At 43.2% G+C, this 22,401-nt stretch overlaps 3 protein-coding genes across 4 annotated transcripts in view; 2 read left to right on the top strand and 1 right to left on the bottom strand.

The window, feature by feature from the left end:
* The first annotated feature begins 138 nt into the window (after nt 1–138).
* Nucleotides 139–5,745, top strand: hdhd5 (haloacid dehalogenase like hydrolase domain containing 5). The gene is made up of 8 exons (XM_038999221.1): nt 139–480; nt 1,161–1,364; nt 2,164–2,276; nt 3,166–3,259; nt 3,436–3,469; nt 3,554–3,728; nt 3,841–4,029; nt 4,177–5,745. The coding sequence occupies exons 1-8, from the start codon at nt 367–369 to the stop codon at nt 4,586–4,588; spliced, it is 1,335 nt and encodes a 444-aa protein (XP_038855149.1). The 5' UTR covers nt 139–366; the 3' UTR covers nt 4,589–5,745.
* A 61-nt stretch (nt 5,746–5,806) lies between these two features.
* Nucleotides 5,807–14,621, bottom strand: LOC120051750 (ras-related protein Rab-19-like). Of its 2 annotated transcripts, none has more exons than XM_038998634.1 (5): nt 14,506–14,621; nt 8,688–8,774; nt 7,784–7,972; nt 6,985–7,168; nt 5,807–6,786 (listed from the first exon to the last, which is right to left on the bottom strand). In XM_038998634.1, exons 3-5 carry the CDS (start codon nt 7,856–7,858, stop codon nt 6,518–6,520), a joined length of 528 nt encoding a protein of 175 aa, XP_038854562.1. In that variant the 5' UTR covers nt 7,859–7,972; nt 8,688–8,774; nt 14,506–14,621; the 3' UTR covers nt 5,807–6,517. The 2 variants fall into 2 exon arrangements, with proteins under 2 accessions (XP_038854562.1, XP_038854563.1); XM_038998635.1 differs by having other exon boundaries at nt 6,985–7,162.
* A 2,882-nt stretch (nt 14,622–17,503) lies between these two features.
* Nucleotides 17,504–22,401, top strand: part of slc15a5 (solute carrier family 15 member 5) — a 39,690-nt gene continuing 34,792 nt past the window's right edge. The window contains exons 1-2 of the mRNA XM_038998578.1: nt 17,504–17,912; nt 21,725–21,947. Of these exons, the coding sequence (XP_038854506.1) occupies nt 17,504–17,912; nt 21,725–21,947 (632 nt within the window). The remainder of the gene's footprint in view (nt 17,913–21,724; nt 21,948–22,401) is intronic.

Raw genomic sequence — 22,401 nt, 5'->3', positions numbered from 1 at the left:
AACAGAAACAGACCGCAATCAAAATCTCTAAATCGAAACTTTATTTTAGGAAAGAAAGTCCATTGGCTCAATTCGATGTAGAAATCGTCACTTCCATAAAATTGAGATGTGCGCAAGCGCGGTATGGGTTGACACTGACGGAAAGCAAGCTAGCCAAAGCGTGGCCATCTGTTATTCATATGGCAGCTTGCTATCAAGTTTAGAGATGGCACACTTTTCACTTTCTATTGTCGTGTATGATATAGCTAGCTATGTTGTTCCTATAGCTAGTTAGTCCTTGGTAGTGTGTAACGTTAATGCTGTTGTGTTTTTTGTCTGTAGTGATTGTTTTAGCTAGCTTAAGCTTGCTAGCTAACGTTAGAGGAAATGGCAGAGTTACTGCAAAGATGTAACGTTTTGAAATTTGGTTGGCGACTCCTGAAATCAAGTCACGCAGGAGCAGGCAAACTACTTCATATCTCATCACAGAGTTCCAGTAATGTAAGTCGAATGTTTCATTGTTGATTCTGGCTCGTTTATAGTTAGCTAGCAAACTAATTACCGAAATCAAACTTTGATTCAATGTGTGGTCACTTCACATTCCAGATAGCTAGCTACAAATCTCCGTTTCAAACGCACAGTTTTCCAATCTGGTGACTTTGATAGTAGTTTACCATGCAAATGCCATTGACTGAATATTTTCACCCGAGTTGGCAAGATTAGCTAGACAGTTTCCCATGTGACACCTTTACACTTAGCTGTAATTAATTAGTCACAGTCCCTGCCAAGCCTGTGTCCTAAAATACCCTCCCAACCGGCTTTAACTTGAAAGAGCTGGTTGACAGGGACATAAAATAGTGCATGTAAACACACCACTAGGATGCAGTCTGTCTTTACCTGTCCTGTCCTTGGCTTGGACAACCCTTCTACAGAAGGGGACCAGTTCAGGACATTGCTGTTGAGTTGTTTAACTGTTACGTTGGTCGCTGTATCACTGCAGACTAATCCCACTACTAACCCACTTTAAAGGCCTACCATAAAGAAAATGAGGGTGGTCCGGTCCAGCATGTAGGCCTAAGGCCTATACACATACAAGGATGCAAGACCATTACCATAAACCATCGTCTCAAAGTCCACTGAAGAAAGGCTGCACGTCACACACCATTCATCTGTCTCCACAGGGCCACAACTTGTTCGGGCTCCTCTTCGACATCGATGGGGTGCTAGTGCGGGGCCGCACACCCATCCCTGCAGCCAAACAGATCTTTAGGAGCTTGGTGGACAGGAAGGGGAAGTACAAAGTGCCTGTGGTGTTTGTGACCAACGCAGGGAACTCTATGAGGCAGACCAAAGCTGAACAACTGTCTCACCTGCTGGAAGTGGAGGTGAGAGATGCGTCATATTGTCATATAGCACCAAACAATCCTGCACTAAAATCTGGGTCATACTGACATGTCTCACCTTCTGGAGGTGGAGGTCAGCGATGGATTTTGGTCATATTGTAACCAACAATCCTGGACTAACATCTGGGTTATATTGTCATATTGCACCCAACACTCCTCCACTAACATCTGGGTTATATTGTCATGTTGCACCCAACAATCCTCCACTAACATCTGGGTTATATTGTCATGTTGCACCCAACACTCCTCCACTAACATCTGGGGTATATTGTCATGTTGCACCCAACAATCCTCCACTAACATCTGGGTCATGTTGCACCCAACAATCCTCCACTAACATCTGGGTTATATTGTCATATTGCACCCAACACTCCTCCACTAACATCTGGGTTATATTGTCATGTTGCACCCAACAATCCTCCACTAACATCTGGGTTATATTGTCATATTGCACCCAACACTCCTCCACTAACATCTGGGTTATATTGTCATGTTGCACCCAACAATCCTCCACTAACATCTGGGTTATATTGTCATATTGCACCCAACACTCCTCCACTAACATCTGGGTTATATTGTCATGTTGCACCCAACAATCCTCCACTAACATCTGGGTTATATTGTCATGTTGCACCCAACACTCCTCCACTAACATCTGGGGTATATTGTCATGTTGCACCCAACAATCCTCCACTAACATCTGGGTCATGTTGCACGCAACAATCCTGCACTAACTGGTTCTGTGCTTTACTGATTGTTTTGCTTGTGTTTTCCACCGCAGGTGTCTCCAGACCAGGTGATGCTGTCCCACAGTCCTTTGCGTATGTTCAGTCAGTATCACAACATGTGTGTGCTGGTGTCAGGCCAGGGCCCAGTGCTGGAAGTGGCTCACAAGTATCCTTACTAATCTCCAGGCAGAGCAGTGATCATAGGGGTGACTCTTTCCATGATATTTGAAGAGAGATAGATTACCTATGTAACAGAGCAGCAGTGATAATTGGGACGACGACTGTGAGATGTCTAGGGATATACACAACATTTTAGTAATTTAAAAGTGGTGAATAGCAATATACTATATATAGATTAATTCTCTATTGTCCTCAAAGGATATCCTTTCACAGCCAACTATGTCAACTATACACTGAGATCAAAACTGATGGGCAGACTGTAATACAACAGAAGACATCTATTGAGCAAACTAAGCACACATTTGTTTTCCTGAGCCATTCAGTAACCCAAGAAATATGAGGTCTTTGTATAGATTTTGGCTTGAACTGTTTGGCAAACAGTAGGACAGTGAAAGGGGAAATCTGCAGTTTAAACAATTACAAAGCCCCCCATTGTTGCAGTAAACAGCTGAGGGATGGGGCTGGAGAATTGTAACCACTCTCAAATTCATAGACATAGTTTTTGATGCAAGGACTGACCATGATGATAAATTATAGTTTAAGCCATGTTTTGAGGCTTTAGTGTTTGTTTACAATTGCAAAGTTTACAAACAGTGGAGTAAAACAAGCCTCTATTTTGGGTTCTCATAGGGTAAGAGAGTTGAAAAAAGCTCATGAGGCATTTATAAGTTATATTATTCAAGAATCAATGGGTATATCATTAATTTAAAAGTCTAATAATTTAAAAGTATTAAGTGCAGATTGTCCCTTAAATGGCAGGAAACCTTTTTAAATTCTCATTGTCGTGCTGCTCTCCCTTTATGAATGTGTTGCATTGTCTTGCTCTGTTTAATGTTCTGTTATTTTGAGTTTGACCTTAATCTATCCAACAACAGTCTGGGATTTCAGAATGTTGTGACCATAGACATGCTGAGGGATGCCTATCCGCTTCAGGACATGGTGGATCACAACAGAAGACCCAAAGACATGGTGAGGATTTAGTTGGAGGAGAAAGAACGTGACTTGGGTTGTGTTCAGCAGGAACAAACTAATAATGGTATGAAAGAGGAGAATGGAGAGCTAAATTAGACGTTTGTGACGCATTAATTCTTATGCATTTACCATTCGTATCTCCAGCATGTTTACAGTGTTGAATTATCTTACAGGTTCCACCAAGTAAAGAGTTACCCCCGATAGAAGGTAATATATACAAATAAAACAAATATTTTGAAACTTACGGAAGATTGATTTTTGACTGACTGTCTAAAACATTGTTTTTTTTAGCCATCATTCTGTTTGGTGAGCCAGTCAGATGGGAGACCAACCTCCAGCTAATAATGGACGTGCTCTTAACCAATGGGAAGCCTGGGAATGCCCTGACAACACTGCAGTATCCTCACATTCCAGTGCTGGCCTGTAACATGGACCTGATGTGGGTAGCTGAGGCCAAGAACCCCAGGTGGGAACACACGCACTTCCACTCAGAGAATACCATCAAGGCAATTTAGGTCTTGTAGCCAAATTGTTGTAAACAACAGAACATGTGTGTTGTAAATATCCCTGTTTGCTAGGTTTGGTCACGGTATGTTTCTGGTGTGTCTGGAGAGTCTGTATAAGAAGGTGACTGGCTGTGAGCTGAAGTATGATGCTCTGATCGGAAAGCCCAGTGTGGTGACCTATAACTATGCTGAGCTGCTCATCAGACAGCAGGCTGAGAGTCTGGGCTGGACTGAACCTGTGGAGAGACTCTACGCCATCGGGTGAGACTGCCTGCCTGGGTTACATACTGTTTACGCCATCGGGTGACTGCCTGCCCGCCCGGCATAGATACTGTTTCAATCTGTGTATTCCATCTTGACTAACTCAAGCCCCCTTAACACTCTGCCTTTACTCCGTCTCTCCCTCAGTGACAACCCCATGGCAGACATCTACGGCGCCAACCTCTACAACCGCTACCTACAGTCCTGCCACCGCACCCGGGCCCTGATGCAGCTCGGAGGGGGGGAGCCTCAGAGCCAACCCCTGGAGGACCCCCACGAAATGACCTGTGCCGAGATGGGAGGGGTTACAGGGGCGTACGGGGGCGAGGAGCCCCTCCCTGTGGGGTGCAGCTCCATCCTGGTGTGTACGGGGGTGTACAGCCGGGACCAGCAGGAACTGCCCCCTGACCCCAGGCATACGGTTACAGAGCATCGGATCTTCCACGGTCACAGGGACTTCCGCTTTGACCCCAACCTGACCCAGCCATCCTTCATGGTGCAGGATGTGAAGGAGGCTGTGGAGCTGGTGTTCCAGCAGGAGGGATGGCCCCTGGAGTAGGGGCCTGAGTCTCAATACTGTCCTGTACCCTGGTCACAGCACTGCTTGCCAAGTCAATTAACAGCAGCTCAATGTCTGGGTCTCTGAGGCTGTGTTTACACAGGCAGCCCAATTCTGATTTATTTTCTTATCTTTTTCAGAGCTGATCTGATTAATCAAAAGACAAATGAGTGGCAAGAAAATCTAAATTGTGCCGCCTGTGTAAACACAGCCTCTCTTTGGTTAGGACAGGGTCTAAGAGTTCACATAGACCCCTCTGTGACCAAGAAACTTCAAAACGTCCTCAACTGCCTCACTCGGCCATGCTAGTACAGTCGCTCATACAGCGAATTACATCACAAGTCTAGAATGTCCATGCACATTTACCATACTGTACTGCCATTGAGATTTCCCTAACTTTTACATTTCTGTTGCGTGTCCTGTTCTAAGGAGTGTAGTATGCTGACTAGACCTGCCAAGTTCCGTGCACGAGCATTGCAAAATGTATGCATGTTATTCAATCAGTTCATCCAAACTGCACGCGGGCGTAGTCAGGTGCTAAAATAGAATTTTGGTATTTTAATCTGTGTGTCATGAACGCGTCTGGTGGGGAGAAACAAAATCAACATGTGCACGATGTTTGAATATGTAATGCTATCTGTTGTGGCTATCATGACTGTTTTCGGCTTGATGAATAATATTCTTAGTGGACTGAATACATGAAATACACTGTTGATAGGCCATTTACTTTACTGTAATGGGTTAGCTTTTACAATATATTTGTCTATCCAGGCTTGTAGCAGAATCACAGGAACAACTTCATGCAAGTGACCAGTTTAAGTTCAGGAATGTTCTTTGATGGACTCCACAATTGATGCAAGGCTTGTTGTTCCATTTACCATGAACTAAACATCTGACTGTTCAAGTAACGTTTGGAGCGTCTTACAATAGCCATTACCATGTGAAGGCAGGCCATTGTGGGGATGTAAAGCATTTTGTATTTTTTAAACAATTTATTTTTATGAGATTGTTATTGAGTGTTTTATGCAGGGATGTCAACATTTTTAGCTATGTTCAATTGGCCAAAAGTTCTGAGGGAAAGACATGTGACTGGAATTGTCATAAATACAACACTGTATTTGACAAATTGAAGGACAATAAAGTGTTCACTGAAACCAGTCTTTCTCCCCCCGGTCGTGGAAATTCAGTACTGAGAGACTTGGTAATTTCTTCAAACAATCATCTTTAATATTGATGAATTATTGTAATAATGAGACCATTAGGCTGAGAGTCTGAATCATACAGACAATGCAGTTCATATACCCAGAATGCTTGGTTCTACCCCTCCCATATAGATTGGGGGGGCACCATGAGCCAATCCTATCTGTATCTACACCCCCGACCCTGGCCTAATTTCCCAGGCCAGGATGTTTAAGAACCATTGAGGCCTTTATTCTACTCCTCTCTAACAGTCACAACCTCCCCACATCCTGTCCCTGGAAGGCCAGCTGTAGGTTTTATCACCGGGAAGCTAGAGTGGACACCATAAAACTCAGCATTAGCAGGACAGAAATCTCACTGTTTAAGTAAATAATTGTTACATATCCAACAAATAAGGTGAATACATCATTCCGCCCCATGTACGATAAGCCACAGGTGGCATGGGATACTTTTAACATTAAGTACTGGTAACAAGTGTTTGACCACTGGTACACTCAGTGGCAGTGATATTTGCCATTATCAGTAGAGTACTCATATCACATCCACACAATATAGTACACTCATCCCCTATCCCGAAGCACACTTCTTGACAGCACCTGTAGATGTAAGCCGTCAAAAACGAGTGGGCTTTGTTGCTTTACATCTACAAGGTCAAGTGTCATGGGACTGTGTAGGCGATGTTGATTCCAGACAAGTTATCAGCACCACAAACCCTCCCACGCAATTCTCTCAACAACATGACTTCCTGTCTGTAGGATCGGTGCCATGGATTGGATGGGAGTTTGGAAAGATGTGTGGGGAGGCCTGTGAGTGTTGGTCTGTGACGGCGAGGCCGTTCCTCACCATCAGCTCCCGGGCCATGAGCATGAAGGCTGCCTCCACATTCTGGGCCTCCTTCGCAGAGGTCTCCAGGGCGGCCAGCGCACCCCTCCCCTCAGCCAGGGTACAGGCATCCTCAAACAGCACCTGTCTCTCCGACTGCCGGTCTGACTTGTTCCCTAGGAGAGAAGAGCAAAGGAAGTTACAGATAGAAATTTGTCTTTCTATTTTAGTTTCTGTTGATGAAAGTTGGTGTCAGACATTTCTCTCACCCGCCAGAAGATGAGCACCACATCTGTTATGTCATTAACAACTCAAGTAGGCTTTTTAACAGAGTTTATATAAAGCCATGTGTTTCCTGTGTCTCTCCCACCCACCAATGAGGATGAGCACAACGCTTGCAGCCCCGTCTTGTTCCACTTCCTGGATCCAGTGTGTCAAAGAGTCAAAGGTTGGCCGGCGTGTGATGTCGTAGGCCACTATGGCGCCGTGGGCACTGCGGTAATAACTCTGGGTGATTGAGCGGAAACGCTCCTGTCCAGCTGTGTCCCACACCTGCAGCTGAGGAGACGACACACACTTCAGCTGGAGAACACACACACACACTACAGTAATTCCTTACACACACACTCAGCTAAGGAACAAAGTGTCCGTTGAAAAACCACCCCTAGCACTTTCCCCAAGATCGGTGAACATTCCCCTAAACACATTGGAAGGCCAGCTGGAGACCATATTGCTTACACCTATCCAGTCGTTTCGGCAAACACTCAACAGGGAAGGGACTGTGGGTTGTTTATTTACATACATCACTGTGGAGGAGAAACTGGTACAGGGAGGTTTGGCACTAATTCATGGACAAGATGTTAAGGTCCGAAATCATCTCCCTTCCCTTTTTCAAATACACAGACAAACATGCACCTAGAAAAACACTTATACCGTTCATACACTCAATTGTAGTCATTTGGCGTACACCCAGAAAATACACAGCGGGGCGATCAAATGTTGGTTAGACCACCCCTGTTCTTTTGACTATGAATAAGGATTTGCACTGTGTAAAGACAGTTGCGCTAGCTAGGCCTATTGACAAAACTGAAATAATGACACAGCAAAGACAACATGTCCTGTACGTATGATTGATTATCCTAGAAAAATAGAGAATGTACACATGCTTCTTACCTTGACCTTCCTGCCATTGATGAGCATGGTTCTGACGGTGAAATCCACCCCGATAGTGTTCTGCTGTTTCTCCATGAAGACACCAGACTTAAATCTCTGGACCACGCAGGTCTTCCCCACGTCTGAGTCTCCCACCAGGACAATCTTAAAGAGGAAGTCAAAGGAGTCGTCCTGCTCCGGCCCAGAGGACTGCATGGTAAGGGATCACCACAGGGCCAGTCAGACACCACTAAACTAGGGCCAGGCTGAGATGCCCTGCAGCAGTGACAGAACTGGTTCTCTACTCTGTACGTTGTTAGATGCATCAATAACAGTTGAAACTGTTGACAGAGATTGGTCACATCCTACTCAGAAACATGGGGAGAACTCTTCCTCAAGAGGAGCTAAAGAAGTACATGAATATTTCCTACTTGAACTGTGTCCCTTTTACTCAGATTGTCTTGGGGAACTGAATAAACAAAACAAAAAAATGGTAGTTACGCAGAAAATACATTGCTGAAGAAGTATTGAAGATAAGGCTTCAGTAGTCGATATCCTCTACAAGTGTTCCCTACTCAGCACCGCTTCAGTAGTCGATATCCTCTACAAGTGTTCCCTACTCAGCACCGCTTCAGGTATTTCCTCAGGTGAGATCATTACACACTAAATAAAATGTTGACCTCCAACAGATTCTGTCACAGTAGAAACAACATCACATATAACATGTTATTCCTCAATGTGCTGGAACTTTTTAATTTACATTTAGGATAGGTTGTATACATCCAAATCACTCACATTCTTTGTGCTCATTCCTCCAACTGCTTCCCTGTGCAGTTAGTGTACTTATGCATACCATATCCCTCTCTCTACTCTGTTGTTCTCCCCACTCTCATTCGTTCACAGACCGCTAAGGTACACCCCTTACCTTTCCTGGCAGGTGCGAATATCAGTTGCCTGGCCACCTGCACCGCTGCGTCTTGGGAATTGTAGTTTTCTAGGCAAGGTCCAGGGTCTGTGAGGACAGGAAGGAGGGATTAGTCAGTGAGAAGTTTCTTGTTTATCAAGAAATCACATCTAAGACTTGTCTCTGGGTGCTTACAAGGCTCACTACTGTAGGTACACATCCTTCAACAGAGGGAATCACTCCTATAGCTGCTCCTGGAGAAATGGAACCACAACTCTTTTGTCTCGACAGGTGTCATTTGGACCCCAGCTGCATATAAAACACTGAGAAACACACACACGAAGACAGAGACACATGGGCTGCCCCTCTATCACTATTTGCCACCTCCTGACTGCCGTCAACTAACACATTCCAGTGCATTCAGAACCACACGATAAAGGCTAAGTATAGAGCAGGCAAAAACACAAGACAAACACTTAGGCATTTACCAGTAAACATCTTGGGGGGGGGGGGGTAGAGCAGATAGATTGTAGCTTCCATCAATGTAATTGTCTGCATCATTTCCAGTACTGTGTATATATATAAATATATATATTTCCCTTAATTATTTTCCCCAAAACCTACCACCCCGCCCCTAATTGGAGTAAACTAATGGACAACAACACTAGGGCTTCTACTTCCAGCTTATATAGACTATATACATTTTACGGACACAGTATATTTGACAAAAGTTATATTTTGTTTGTTTTTAATCCCATTCTTTAGCTACCCTCAACCCCTCCCATCTATATCTGACGAGCATCTAGTTTTGATTTCTATTTGCCATATATTTTAACTGTGTTGTTTAACAAAAGTTCTGAACCCATTTACATTAACGGGCCCAGTATATTTTACATTAGTTATTTTGTTGTTTTTAGACATCTTGTTAATGAGGGCTGATTTAATTTACTCTGTGTAATGAATCCATTTGTCCTCAATCCATACAATGACCTTCTTCCTCTCTCTACTGACACACTGGTTCGTTGTCATCTCAGCCCACAGAAGCACATGGACACAAGGCTGGACACAGAACAATGCATGTGAGTGAAAGGCACTGTGCACCATACCTGGCCACCATTTTGTTCTTCAGTGTGTGTGTCACATGATGGTTCCACATTAAGTACTGTAGCCTGAGGAATGTTTATCTTTCACCCACTGACACCATATCTCCTGTTATTGGCTACACACACACACACATCCTACTATTGACTACATGCACACAAACACCCACCCACTGACACCATATCTCCTGTTATTGACTAATATTCTACAGCTCTCTACTGATGTGACCATGTTAGCATTTTTGTTAGCACTTTTTTCCCACTGTATCTGAGAAATACAGTTTGGGGAGAATTCAGACCGGAGTTGCGTGCGTAAATGGAACTTCTTTCCCTTTTTATGAATCTTTTTTTGTACGGGTATTCTGACCTTGAATTTTATTATGGGCAACGCATGTGTCAGCCAGGTATTCATTTGGGGTGGAGCTTGCAGAAATTGAGGTGTGTCAACAGATTCTGACCTTGACTTAATTCCCTCATAATTAGCATTCTCCACAAAGTGTATATGACACAATGACAACACTAAACAAGGTGAAGACCGTTATGTCACCTCGTGGGCAGCCGGGTACCTTGGGACTGGGTCGACTCTTGTCCTGTGCACAAAGCCATTTCTTAAACTTCCCCTCTGCTCTCTGTCTGCGCTCCCTCTACTGGCTGCCTCCTCCTGTTACAACACAAGCGCTCCAACCTCAGGACCGGAACATCTCATACTAGTTTCCATGGAAACCAAAGCTAATTTGTCAGAAACATTCAAACCCTAGTTCAAATGAACATTTACAGGAATTTGCCTTGCGTTAATTCAGTTCCACAAGTTCATATCAACTTCATATCAACGTATTCAGCAAACTGCAAAGCATTCAGCAACCTGCTGTATTCTTCAATAACATTGTTTAGTTGTGTGTTGTTGCTCATTAGTTAGCATGAGAGAGAAAATGGGAATATTTTGCAAATGGCTAACATGATGATCTCTTCTAACAACAGGCTAATGTAGAGAGCAAAGCAACAAAACATTTCCAAGATTTTCATTAGTTTTCCTCTTTTTCCATTCTCACAGTTAACGGTTCTGAATAATTATATGAATAATTCTACAAGGCTCCTGTTAAGGAACCTACATTCTCTCTGTATTTTCTCCAGGTTCTTCCTCTGTAACCACTCTCTGTACTTCTCCTCTGCTTTCTCTTCAATCTCCCTCTGCATCTCCTTCTGCTCCTTGCTCTCTTTCAGCTGTTTCTCCTGGAGATGGCAAACAATAACACAAAAACTACTCCCACCTTTAGGTGCCCAGATACTGTACGCATCAGAAAGCACACAAACTGCACGGTTCCTCTCTGGGATTGTGCTAATAACTGGGTGAAAAGAAGGGGGCTCTTCATCTGCAGCCACTCCTGAATCTCCTCCTCCACCACCTTCTTCATCTTCTTCTTCTACTACTGCTCCCTCTCCGGTTCCTCATTCCTCTCCTTCAGTAGGCGCTCCATGTGGAGACATTTGCGACCCTAATTTACAGAACTGAAAATATCAATAATTATCAACAACTAAGTTATCAAATTCTGACTCAAATGCAAACAGGAGTTGCTGAAAAAAAAAAAAAAACTAAAAAGATATGCCAGTGCACCTCCTCTGCTTTCTTTTTGCTCCTCTTTGGCTTTGTAGACCAGCCACCTCTCTCATGCAAAGAGAGAGATGCCTCTAGATCCTCCACCTCGGTCACTGCTGTCCTGTCTGGGGGCTTCTGTGGTGGATCATGTTTCCATGGCAAAAATAAAAACACGAAGCAGACAGACTCTTTGGTCCTTTAAAAACCTGCTTGCTGTATGTAAAATAGCTATGTGCTGTAGCTTGGAAAATAAATACATTTAACTCTGGATGACAACATAATGCTTTTTGTTTCCAACATTAGGGTTGTTTTCTTAAAGAAGTTATATCCGCTTCATGTTTTGTTTCCTTGCCACGATACTAACGAGTATCGTGATACTGGTATCACCCCGGCCCTAATGGATTGCTGTCATACGTTATCCATATACTGCTTACAGGGTAAGGAAACCAATGTCACATTTTGTCATTTGGGTGAACTATCCCCTTACTTGTTGATGAGGGGATCAACCCTAGCTAAACAGCAGGTGGTGCTAATGACAATTTAGCTCATTTTCTGCTGAGTCAAGTTGGGTAATACTGCTCTTGTACACCAACCATATCTGATGGGTGAGAGGGGTCTGGCGTCTTTACTCTGTGTGGCTGAGGTGTCTATCTGATGGGCGTGGTGACCTGCAGACAGGTCCTCATCACTCTCGTGGTGGTAAATGGGGGAGAGCAGAGGGTAGGTGGCATCGCGTGTCGAGTCATAGTCCACACTTTTGGATCGGTGCAGTTCCCTGCCACTGTCCTGGTACATCTTCAGAGGAGTTCAGCTTAAACTCTTAGAAGCAGAGGCAGGGAAGCTTGACATCTTCCCCCCTGTTATCAAACAAACAAATGACTTGAGCTAAGAAAGAGCACAAGCCATTTTTATTTTGTGGATCCTCTTGCTGATGTATTGTGCAGTCACAGAGAAGGAAATTAGTTAGAGTTTAAACAACTTGATAAAATATAGATGTGTCAGCAACAAAGCAAATCTATGCAAAGGGGATCCTAAAACTGAACAGCAGTATTTAATGTTAATCTAGTGAGCGTCATGTACATGGCTACCTGAACGTTTACAGACCAGCCAAATCAGAGCTTCAAAGACCCACCAGCTTGACCACACATTAGTAAAGTTATCCAAGCTATTTGCAGGGCTGAACAGCCCTAGCAAGCCTAGCAGACTGTTGTTGAATATGCTTAGGATTAATTACTGTAAAAGGGTCAGACAGCTAATCCTCTGGCACTAGCTTCCCTTGGCTAGTTAGCTATCTAGCTAGGTAGCACGTTTGCCAGTTAGCAAATGAGCTAGTTACTTACTTAGCTAGTTAGCTAGCTATGTGTGCAATTTTTTGCTTTGCTTTGTCTCAGCCTCCAGTATCTATGCTGCAATAGTCTATGTGCCAGGGGGCTAGGGTCAGTCTGTCCAATCTGGTGTCCTGTGTGAACTTAAGTATACTCCCTCTAATTCTCTCAGGACCTGAGCCTAGGACCATGCCTTAAGACGACCTGATGATTCCTGGCTGTCCCCAGTCATGCTGCTGCTCCAGTTTCAACTGTTCTGCCTGCAGCTATGGAACATTGAACTGTTCACTGGATGTGCTACCTTGTCTGTTGCACCTAACTGTGATTATTATTTGACCCTGCTGGTCATCTGTTACGGATACAGGTATCCTGTGAGTATTTGTTTTTTTCTCCTTCTGCCCTAGTCACAGGTGGCAGTCATCAGTCGCCAATCAGTCATCAATCTGAAGACACACCTCCTTCTTTTCCCTTACCCAATCACATTCCCTTTCCCTTGGTTTAAAAACCCAGTCAGTTGTTTTCCCAAACGCTCTCTCTTTCTGTTTGGATTGAGCTATTATCGCTTCTTGTTTTGGTGCCTACATCTCACTTTGTCCGTTATCCTGTGAGTATGTTTGCTTGTTGGTGGGAAAAGGGGATGCCAAGACAAGTCGCCCATGGGCATACATTCCCCGTAGGAAAACATTGTCTAAGAATCCTAGTTAGAACTGGGCGGACCACCCGCTGTATTTTATTGGTTAGTTAGCTAGCGGTTATTGAAGCAGGTAAGACTAGCTTAGGGGTTTTGGGATATTTATTATTTCTTTCCTTGGGTCCAGCTCAGCCCCTTTTCCCCACACCCCATTTAAAATAAACTCGAAGTGTTTGACGGTAGGTTTAAGTTGTCTGTGGATTTCTGATAGTTCTCACTGTTCCTTTTTACTGTTATGATTTGCATGATATATGTTACGGGTCTCGTTTCCATCCCCCCTACACTGCAGGGCCAAAGGGGTTCGTAACATCTATGAACGTTTGAACATCTTGAAGAACGATCTGGCCTTAACTCTTACACAGTGGTGATTTTAGAATGTAAATCTAAAAAGATATATATTTTGATGCATGCCTGCAAAGCCACTACACACACAACACTAAATAATACATGAATTGCACTATAACGGTGACAAATGGTGCCCACAAACTGTTAGGGCCTACATAAAGCTGTTCCAACAGCAGTCCCAACACCTTACCACTGCTACACCTGCCTATCAGCGGAACCTTGTCTGGCAGCGAAACAATTCATTCAGCCTCATTTACTGCCTTTTAAAAAAACATAGCTGATATGGCTGACTTGCTTAAACAAATGTGGTTTCTACTGACAATTGAGATGTACAAACTATGGCATAAGGGGACGACGAGCAGATATGAGGCAATCTGTAATTTTGATTAAGATATTCATAAGCGAGCTAGGACGGACGTAGTCAATATAACTATTTGTTCAGCACTTTTGAAATGTACAGCGACAGAATTCAGAACATGGGCCGTTCTTACAATATTCTCCCTGTACAGAACAGTAGGATGAATAAAGGAGGCATATCAGCAGACAATGAAAGCTCTTACAATATTCGATGATGACATTCCTCTAAAACGGGCAATAGGCTACATGTGCACCACCAAGCCAGAACAGTAGGCTAAATGATGAGGGGAAAATGGACCAAATTATAAGGGTGAGGCACATGGGCTACTAACAGCATACAATTAGTAATACTTTCTTAGCTACAGTATACATAACTCCCTGGCATACTACATAATTTATGCAGCAGCAAATACATTTTTGGACTCACCTTGTTGTACTGTGCTCACTTGAACTGGAAGGTGACACGGCGGTCCTTCGTGGGTAAATTTTGTCATCAAACTTTGTCATCAAGGTCTGACATTCTCTGGATTTATGGTTCTTTCAAGACAACTGGGAACTCTGGGGGGGAAAAAACAAGTTTGAATCATGATGACGTCAGTGATCTTCATGTCGGCGCTCTAGAAAGAGGCCCAAGTTCCCGCCTTGCAATTCCGAGTTGTATGACCGTTCAAAAATCTATTTGCCATGTCGGAGATATTTTTTTTTTCAGAGTTACCAGTTGTCTTGAACTTACTGAAATCAGATTTCACAGTTCTGAGTTTCAGGTTGTTTTGAGTGCGGCAGAAGTCATACTGGATTGACACCATGGACAATGTTGAATGTTTATCCTTTTAAACTTGGAAATGAGACCCTTAAAACAAGATTTGGACCACACACCCACTCCACTGAATAGCAGGCTAGTGATTGCTTTGCAATGCTTGCAGTTAGCCACTGACTCCTTCCAAACCACTCATTGTTGAATTTGTGATTTTTGTCATCAAAGTCTGTTATTCTCTGGATATATGGTGCTTTCAAGACATTCATGTTCACCTTTATTTAACTAGGCAAGTCAGTTAAGAACAAATTCTTATTTACAATGATGGCCTAGGAACAGTGACCCCTTGTTCAGGGACAGAACGACAGATTCTTACCTTGTCAGCTCGGGGATTCGAGCTAGTAACCTTTCACTTACTGGCACAACGATCTAACCACTTGGCTACCTGCCGTTCCGAATCAGTTAGCCACTGATTCCTTCCAAACCACTCACTGTTGAATTTCCAACTTGTTGTGTAATGTTTATGTCCAATGGTCGGTGAGCACCGATACGTTTTACCTATAATTTATCTTCATATGACAAGGATTGAAAGGGATTTGCCAGTAGATTGTTGACTTGATTAATGATGATGACTGCTAGCTTTTGTTAGCTAAGATTTTGAAAGTATGATGACATGAGTCCAATCAAAGCTACGGTAGATATAGCGTGATTTGACATGATTATATCTGTGGCCAATGACCTTGGTTCTTCTTTGGGCACTTCTAATGTAACTGTACGGCAGCACCCAAGGGGCTTGACTTTTCGATTTTGCGGTGACAGAACACTAAACCAATCATGGCTGCCCCACCACCACCACAGAAAGCACTGAGCTAGGCTGAAACACCTGTATTTTGGAGCTTCCTTACTCAAGAAAGTAAGAGATATTAAGATAAATTATAGGTAGCAAGAGATATGAAGATAAATTATAGGTAGACGCTAGCGAACTGATATGAGACATGTATTAATACCTAAATAACAGGTGGGGCTCTCACCTGCCCTGAATGACGGGTCACCACTGCTTTTATAATCTCCACCAGGCACAGCCAGAAGAGGACTGGGCCACCCCTCAGAGCCTAGTTCCGCTCTAGGTAGCCTTTCTAGGGAGTTTTTCCTAGCCACTGTTCTACATCTGCATTGCTTGCTGTTTAGGGTTTTAGGCTGGATTTCTGTAAAAAACACTTTGACATCTGCTGGTGTAAAAAGGGATTTATAAATACATTTATTTTAATCTGAAATGACATCGAGGACTATCTAAGAAACATTTGGATGTTTCTCTTTCCTTTTGATTACTTGGTTGTGATTACAAACATTTTTTCCCCATGATACGCCACGCAATGTCTAGCCAATCACCAACGCGGAACGCGACGCCCGGTGTTGACGCTGTGCGGTAACCACAGTGACATCATGAAGCGAGGGTTGTTACCACAACCACAAAGTTAAAATTGGCTATAGTAAAAATTTGCTTTTCGATCTTAATTTAAGGTTAGAGCATATGGTTAGCAGTGTGGTTAAGGTTAGGTGTCAAATCATATGTTAAGAAGATGAATTGTAGAAATAGGCGGGGTTTAGTCATAATTCTGACTTTGTGGCTGTGGTAACTAGGGACGACCATGAAAAAATTGATTGACATGGAAATAGACTGTTTCATTTTCTTAAAAAGGGGTAACGTTAAATATTGGAAATTGTACAATGCGGTTATTTTTCTATGGGCCAGGCCAACCATTAGGGAGATGCTATATTAAGGAGACCTGCTGACTCTTCAAGGTCTCACACTTCACACAAGCTGTCTAATTGTGGCAACACCTCTTCAGGGTGAACCTAAATTAACTTTCACTTTGGAAGACTGCTCTAGCAGTTGAGTGTGACATAATTTAGGTGTCTGTAATGGTGTTGGCCTCTATTTCAATTGTCTGTAATTTGATTTGATATAAACATGTAACATTTTTTGGGGTAGTCTTTTTGGGTGGCGATGAGGGCACAGCCAGAGAACTCACTGTTGTCCAAAGGGTTTGATAACAAAACACAGCACACAGAATTATAGTCTTTGCTATTTTAGAAAATATATATATATATTTTTTTTTTAATCAATGTAGGAAAAAAAAGGATTAATTTAATATCAGTTATTCATAACTCCATTATTTTTATCAATATACTATAAACATTACAGAAACCATCGAAGCACATTATCCCTTTATCATTACCTCTGTTTTGTAACAGAGGAGCCCTCAAAACAATATTAGTATACCCTGAAGATCATTTAGAAAATATGTCAGGGACACTTCCTAAATATCTCCTATCACTCACACCCGCGTATGGGTCACAGGGAACATATGGCACAGCATAATTTGTACGTGGTGGCCCCCAATCAAACTACTGCTGGGACCTTACCATCCTAGTCAGCAGACACATCTGAGCCACAACAGGATCAATTACAGAGCACCCAGTGGGGACACTTTGGTCACCGACACCCCGTTCCAGACCACTCACAGAAAGGTGTATAATTCCAGCCCTGGATTCTACAGTAACTCCTCTTCTGAGAAGGAAGGCGCTTCATCCCAGTGTTCTCTCTCTGTTGTTATATTCTCTTAGACACATTCAGCCAGCCAGGCAGACAGATAACCAGGCAGGCAGTATGGTGGCAGTGTACCTCCAAGGGCTGCCGGAAGAGGGGTGGCACTACCATCAGTTGCGTCGGCCCCCCATGGAAGGGGGGCACCACCAGCTGTGTCGGCCCTCCATGACCCCGTGCCCGAGCAGGGGGCTGCCCCAGAACCGTCCCCAGCAGACCCGCAAAAAGCTCCAAGTCATCATCTGCATCCTGCTGGTGGAGCTGTTTGAGAGGTTCACCTTCTTTGGGATTGTGTGTAACATGATCCTGTTCTGTACGGTGAAGCTGGGCTATGATCACTACCAGGCTGCTACCGTTAACCTGTGCTTTGTGGGGGCCAGTACACTCACTCCTGTGATGGTGGGATGGTTTGCTGATACCTGCCTTGGGAGAACCAAGGTGCTCTACTTGTGTACTCTGCTCCATCTCTTTGGTAAGGTGCTCCTGTTTGTTTTCAAGGGGAGGGAGATGAGTGGAACATTGATGTTGAACACTCATCCTTGTGTATTGGTATAGGGAGTACTTATTGTTCAAACCGATTTAATTCATGGAACATCATTTTTACTTTTTTCAAAGCTTTAATTTCTCAATGCCTAATCATTATCTATCTCTTAATGCGGAATGATTTCTATGGATTGTAGTCTCTTAGAGAAACTACACGGTGGAGGGACAGAGATTAACGTTCTGAGTTTACATGACATTTGCATTGAAGGAGAGGATGTGTGGACTGCACTGCATTATATTGCACTGCAAAACTCATAATGAGAGACAGATGTTTGACTTTGGCTCTGCACTGTGTTATGGCTTCCAACAAAGGTTTTTTACTACTTCATTCGAAACACCTTGGCCATTTGAGTAGTTCAGCTGTAAGGCTAGTTTTGGTCTAGAGCAAGGATGGGCAAAAATTTTGTCTCGAGGGCCACATCAGGATTTTGAAATTCAACGGAGGGACACATTTTTTGGGGGGACCAATTGTTTGTTAAAATGAGACCGCTGCGCCTAGGGCACTGAGGCGTCATTATAGACCCGGGTTCGATCCCAGGCTGTGAGACCCATGAGGCGGTGCACAATTTGTCGGGTTTAGGCTGAGATTTCCTTGTCCTGTTGCACTCTAGCGACTCCTGTGGTGGGCCGGGTGCATGCACGCTGATGCAGCTGGCTTCTGGGTTAAGCGGGCATTGTGTCAAGAAGCAGTGCAGCTTGGCTGAGTCGTGTTTCAGAGGACGCATGGCTCTCGACCTTTGCATCTCCCGAGTCCGTATGGGAGTTGGAGTGATGGGACAACACTGTAACGACCAATTGGATACCATAAAATTGGGGAGAAATAAGGGCAAAACATTTTTATAAAGTAAAAAGGACCTTGCGGGCCGGATTGAAGTGCCCAAAGCCCCCCTTCGTCTAAAGACATAAATACATGTACAGTTGAAGTCGGAAGTTTACATACACTTAGGTTTGAGTCATTAAAACTCATTTTTCAACCACTCCCGAAATTTCTTGTTAACAAACTATAGTTTATTTAAGTCAGTTAGGACATCTACTTTGCATGACACAAGTAATTTTTCCAACAATTGTTTACAGACAGATTATTTCACTTATAATTTGCTGTATTGCAATTCCAGTGCGTCAGAAGTTTACATACACTAAGTTGACTGAGCCTTTAAATAGCTTGGAAAATTCCAGAAAATGATGTCATGGCTTTAGAAGTTTCTGATAGGCTAATTGACATCATTTGAGTCAATTTGAGGTGTACCTGTGGTTGTATTTCAAGGACTACCTTCAAACTCAGTGCCTCTTTGCTTGACATCATGGGAAAATCAAAAGAAATCAGTCAAGACCTCAATAAAACAAATTGTGGACCTCCACAAGTCTGGTTCATCATTGGCAGCAATTTCCAAATGCCTGAAGGTACCACATTCATCTGTACAAACAATAGTACACAAGTATAAACACCATGGGACCACGCAGCCGTCATACCGCTCAGGAAAGAGACAAGTTCCGTTTCCTAGAGATGAATGTACTTTGGTGCGAAAAGTGCAAATCAATCCCAGAACAGCAGCAAAGGACCTTGTGAAGATGCTGGAGGAAACCAGTACAAAAGTATCTATATCCACAGTAAAACGAGTCCTACATCAACGTAAAAAGGGGGGGGCTTGTAAGCCGAAGAACACCATCCCAACCGTGAAGCACGGGGGTGGCAGCATAATTTTGTGGGGGTGCTTTTCTGCAGGAGGGCCTGGTGCACTTCACAAAATAGATGGCATCATGAGGGGGGGGGAAATTATGTGGATATATTGAAGAAACATCTCAAGACATCAGTCAGGAAGTTTAAAGCTTGGTCGCAAATGGGTTTTCCAAATGGACAATGACCCCAAGCACACTTCCAAAGTTGTGGCAAAATGGTTCAAGGACAACAAAGTCAAGGTATTGGAGTGGCCATCACAAAGCCCTGACCTCAATCCTATAGAAAATGTGTGGGCAGAATTGAAAAAGCATGTGCAAGCAAGGAGGCCTACAAACCTGACTCAGTTACACCAGCTCTGTCAGGAGGAATGGGCCAAATTCACCCAACTTATTGTGGGAAGCTTGTGGAAGGCTACCCAAAACATTTGACCCAAGTTAAACAATTTAAAGGCAATGCTACCAAATACTAATTGAGTGTATGTAAACGTCTGACCCACTGGGAATGTGATGAAAAAAATAAAACCTGAAATAAATCATTCTCCCTACTATTATTCTGACATTTCACATTCTTAAAATGAAGTGGTGATCCTAACTGACCTAAGACAGGGAATTTTTACTAGGATAAAATGTCAGGAATTGTGAAAAAACTGTGTTTAAATGTATTTGGCTAAGGTGTATGTGAACTTCTGACTTCAACTGTAGATGTACATGGGTCTGAGTGCTGTGGGTGACAAATGCATCAGAGGATTGCATGTGCTCAATGCTAGCAGTTGGACCCTGGATGTGAGCTCAAACCAACCCCATTACTTATGATGACTCATTATTGAATTTTCTGTCTCACCTCAGAGTAGCAGCCAGACACACAGTAATAGTATGGGGCAAAGTAGGGATCTGAGAAGTAGAGAACTCCAGAGGTAATTCAGCCCTAATGTGTCAATTATTTAGAAGGGATGATCCATCAATCAATTGTATTTTATAAAGCCCTTTTTCCAACAACAGTTGTCACAGAGTTAGACAACTGAAAATGACAAGGTTCTGAGAAAATAGGTTCTGTAATATTAGAGATAGTGGTGTAACTGCAGTTGAGCCCCAGTGCAGGCCTATGCCAACTGACCATGGGAGTCCACCCTCTCTAGCTACATCTCTAAGGACCATGGCTGCTTGTAAAAAGGACGGTTCATTATACCGCAACACCTAATGGGTGCTCTCTGTGTCCTGAATTACCCCCACACAGCCTATCTAACTAGCCTCAGTCTACCTGACTAGCATCTCAATAACGTTAGATCCAATGAGACTTAACACATAACATTAGGGAATTGTGAGGTCCGCCAAGTAGACAAAATCATCTAGCTAGCTATGTATTGAGGTCTAAGTCTTGAAAGCTAATATGCCACTTACAATGGCACATTGATAGCAGTACATTAATTATCAGTACATGTAGTAGCCTTTTGTTTGTCATAGATTTGTGGTTCAGATCAACTAGCCTAGCTCAGCTAGCTAGTTATCAATTATCTACCTTGATTTAGCAAGTTTAGATATTCCGACAGTTTGAAATTTTAACAAAATTTGTCCCGATGGCAAAGTACTTCATCTTCCTGGAATATAACTGGTTATGTTATTCTTAAACGGACTGATCTGAGTCTGACGGGTCGTATCGAGACATTTGAAAATCATGGAGCTAGCATCTTAGTACAAAAAACGTGCATCTTAGAGGATGCAAAAAACGTAGACTTATCTTATCTTAAACTCTAAATTGAACTTCCTTCTGTTTCAGTATTTACCAGCTCTGTCATGTTATGCAGTACACGGCTGAACTTTCAAATGTGTACCCACTTCTACCACCATTTGTCTTACTCTGTGACAACTGCTGTTGGATAAAGGGCTTTATAAAAATACGTTTGATTGATGAATCATCCCTTCTAAATAATTGACACATTAGGGCTGAATTACTTCTGAGCTCTCTACTTCTCAGATCCCTACTTTGCCACATACTATTGACATTTTCCCAATCTAAATAAAATCCCTCTAATGGAATTCTGATTCCACTCCCCCGTTCTCCCTCAGGCACAGCCATGCTCCCAGTGGTGGCGTTCCCGTTCGAGGACTTCTACATCGACACGCACAACATGATTCACCAGATGGAGCACCGGGAACAGCACATCCTGTTCTACACTGGCCTGCTTGCAGCTGCCCTGGGCATCGGGGGCATCCGTGCCATCCTCTGTCCCATGGGGCCATACAAACTACAGGGCTACGACCAGCACCAGCTACTCTCCTTCTTCAACTGGTGGGTTGTTGCATTATAGTGGGGTGTGTGTATGTGCTCAACAGGGTAGAGGTGATGCCTTTAAACAGTAACGAAACTGTACTATACACATTTAACCTGTTGTATTGGACAAAAAAAAAGTCATACCAATCTTACTTTAATTTGATTAATCTGACAATCAAAAACACATATGAAGCCAGGAGTGCTTGCCCATCTACTGTCGTGGTAATTTCCTGTATTACTCAATGATGAGAGAGCCAACCACACACAAGTCAGAGTTATATTATAAAGTCCATCTTTAATTATATATGAACTTCACCATAGCCCTTTTTGACTCTCAGATCAATTCAGTGTCTATAAATGAATTGAAATGAATGAGAGTCCCTACAAAACAATTCTTAGTATCATTTATAGCCAAGACACACCCCTCTCAACTCACATGACGAACAAACGATCTTAGGAACATTACAAAGAA

The sequence above is a fragment of the Salvelinus namaycush genome, chromosome 8 (genome assembly GCF_016432855.1).
Source record: "Salvelinus namaycush isolate Seneca chromosome 8, SaNama_1.0, whole genome shotgun sequence".
Classification (NCBI taxonomy): domain Eukaryota; kingdom Metazoa; phylum Chordata; class Actinopteri; order Salmoniformes; family Salmonidae; genus Salvelinus; species Salvelinus namaycush.
Note: the sequence above shows the minus strand (reverse complement) of the source record. Positions and strands in the feature narration are given on the sequence as shown.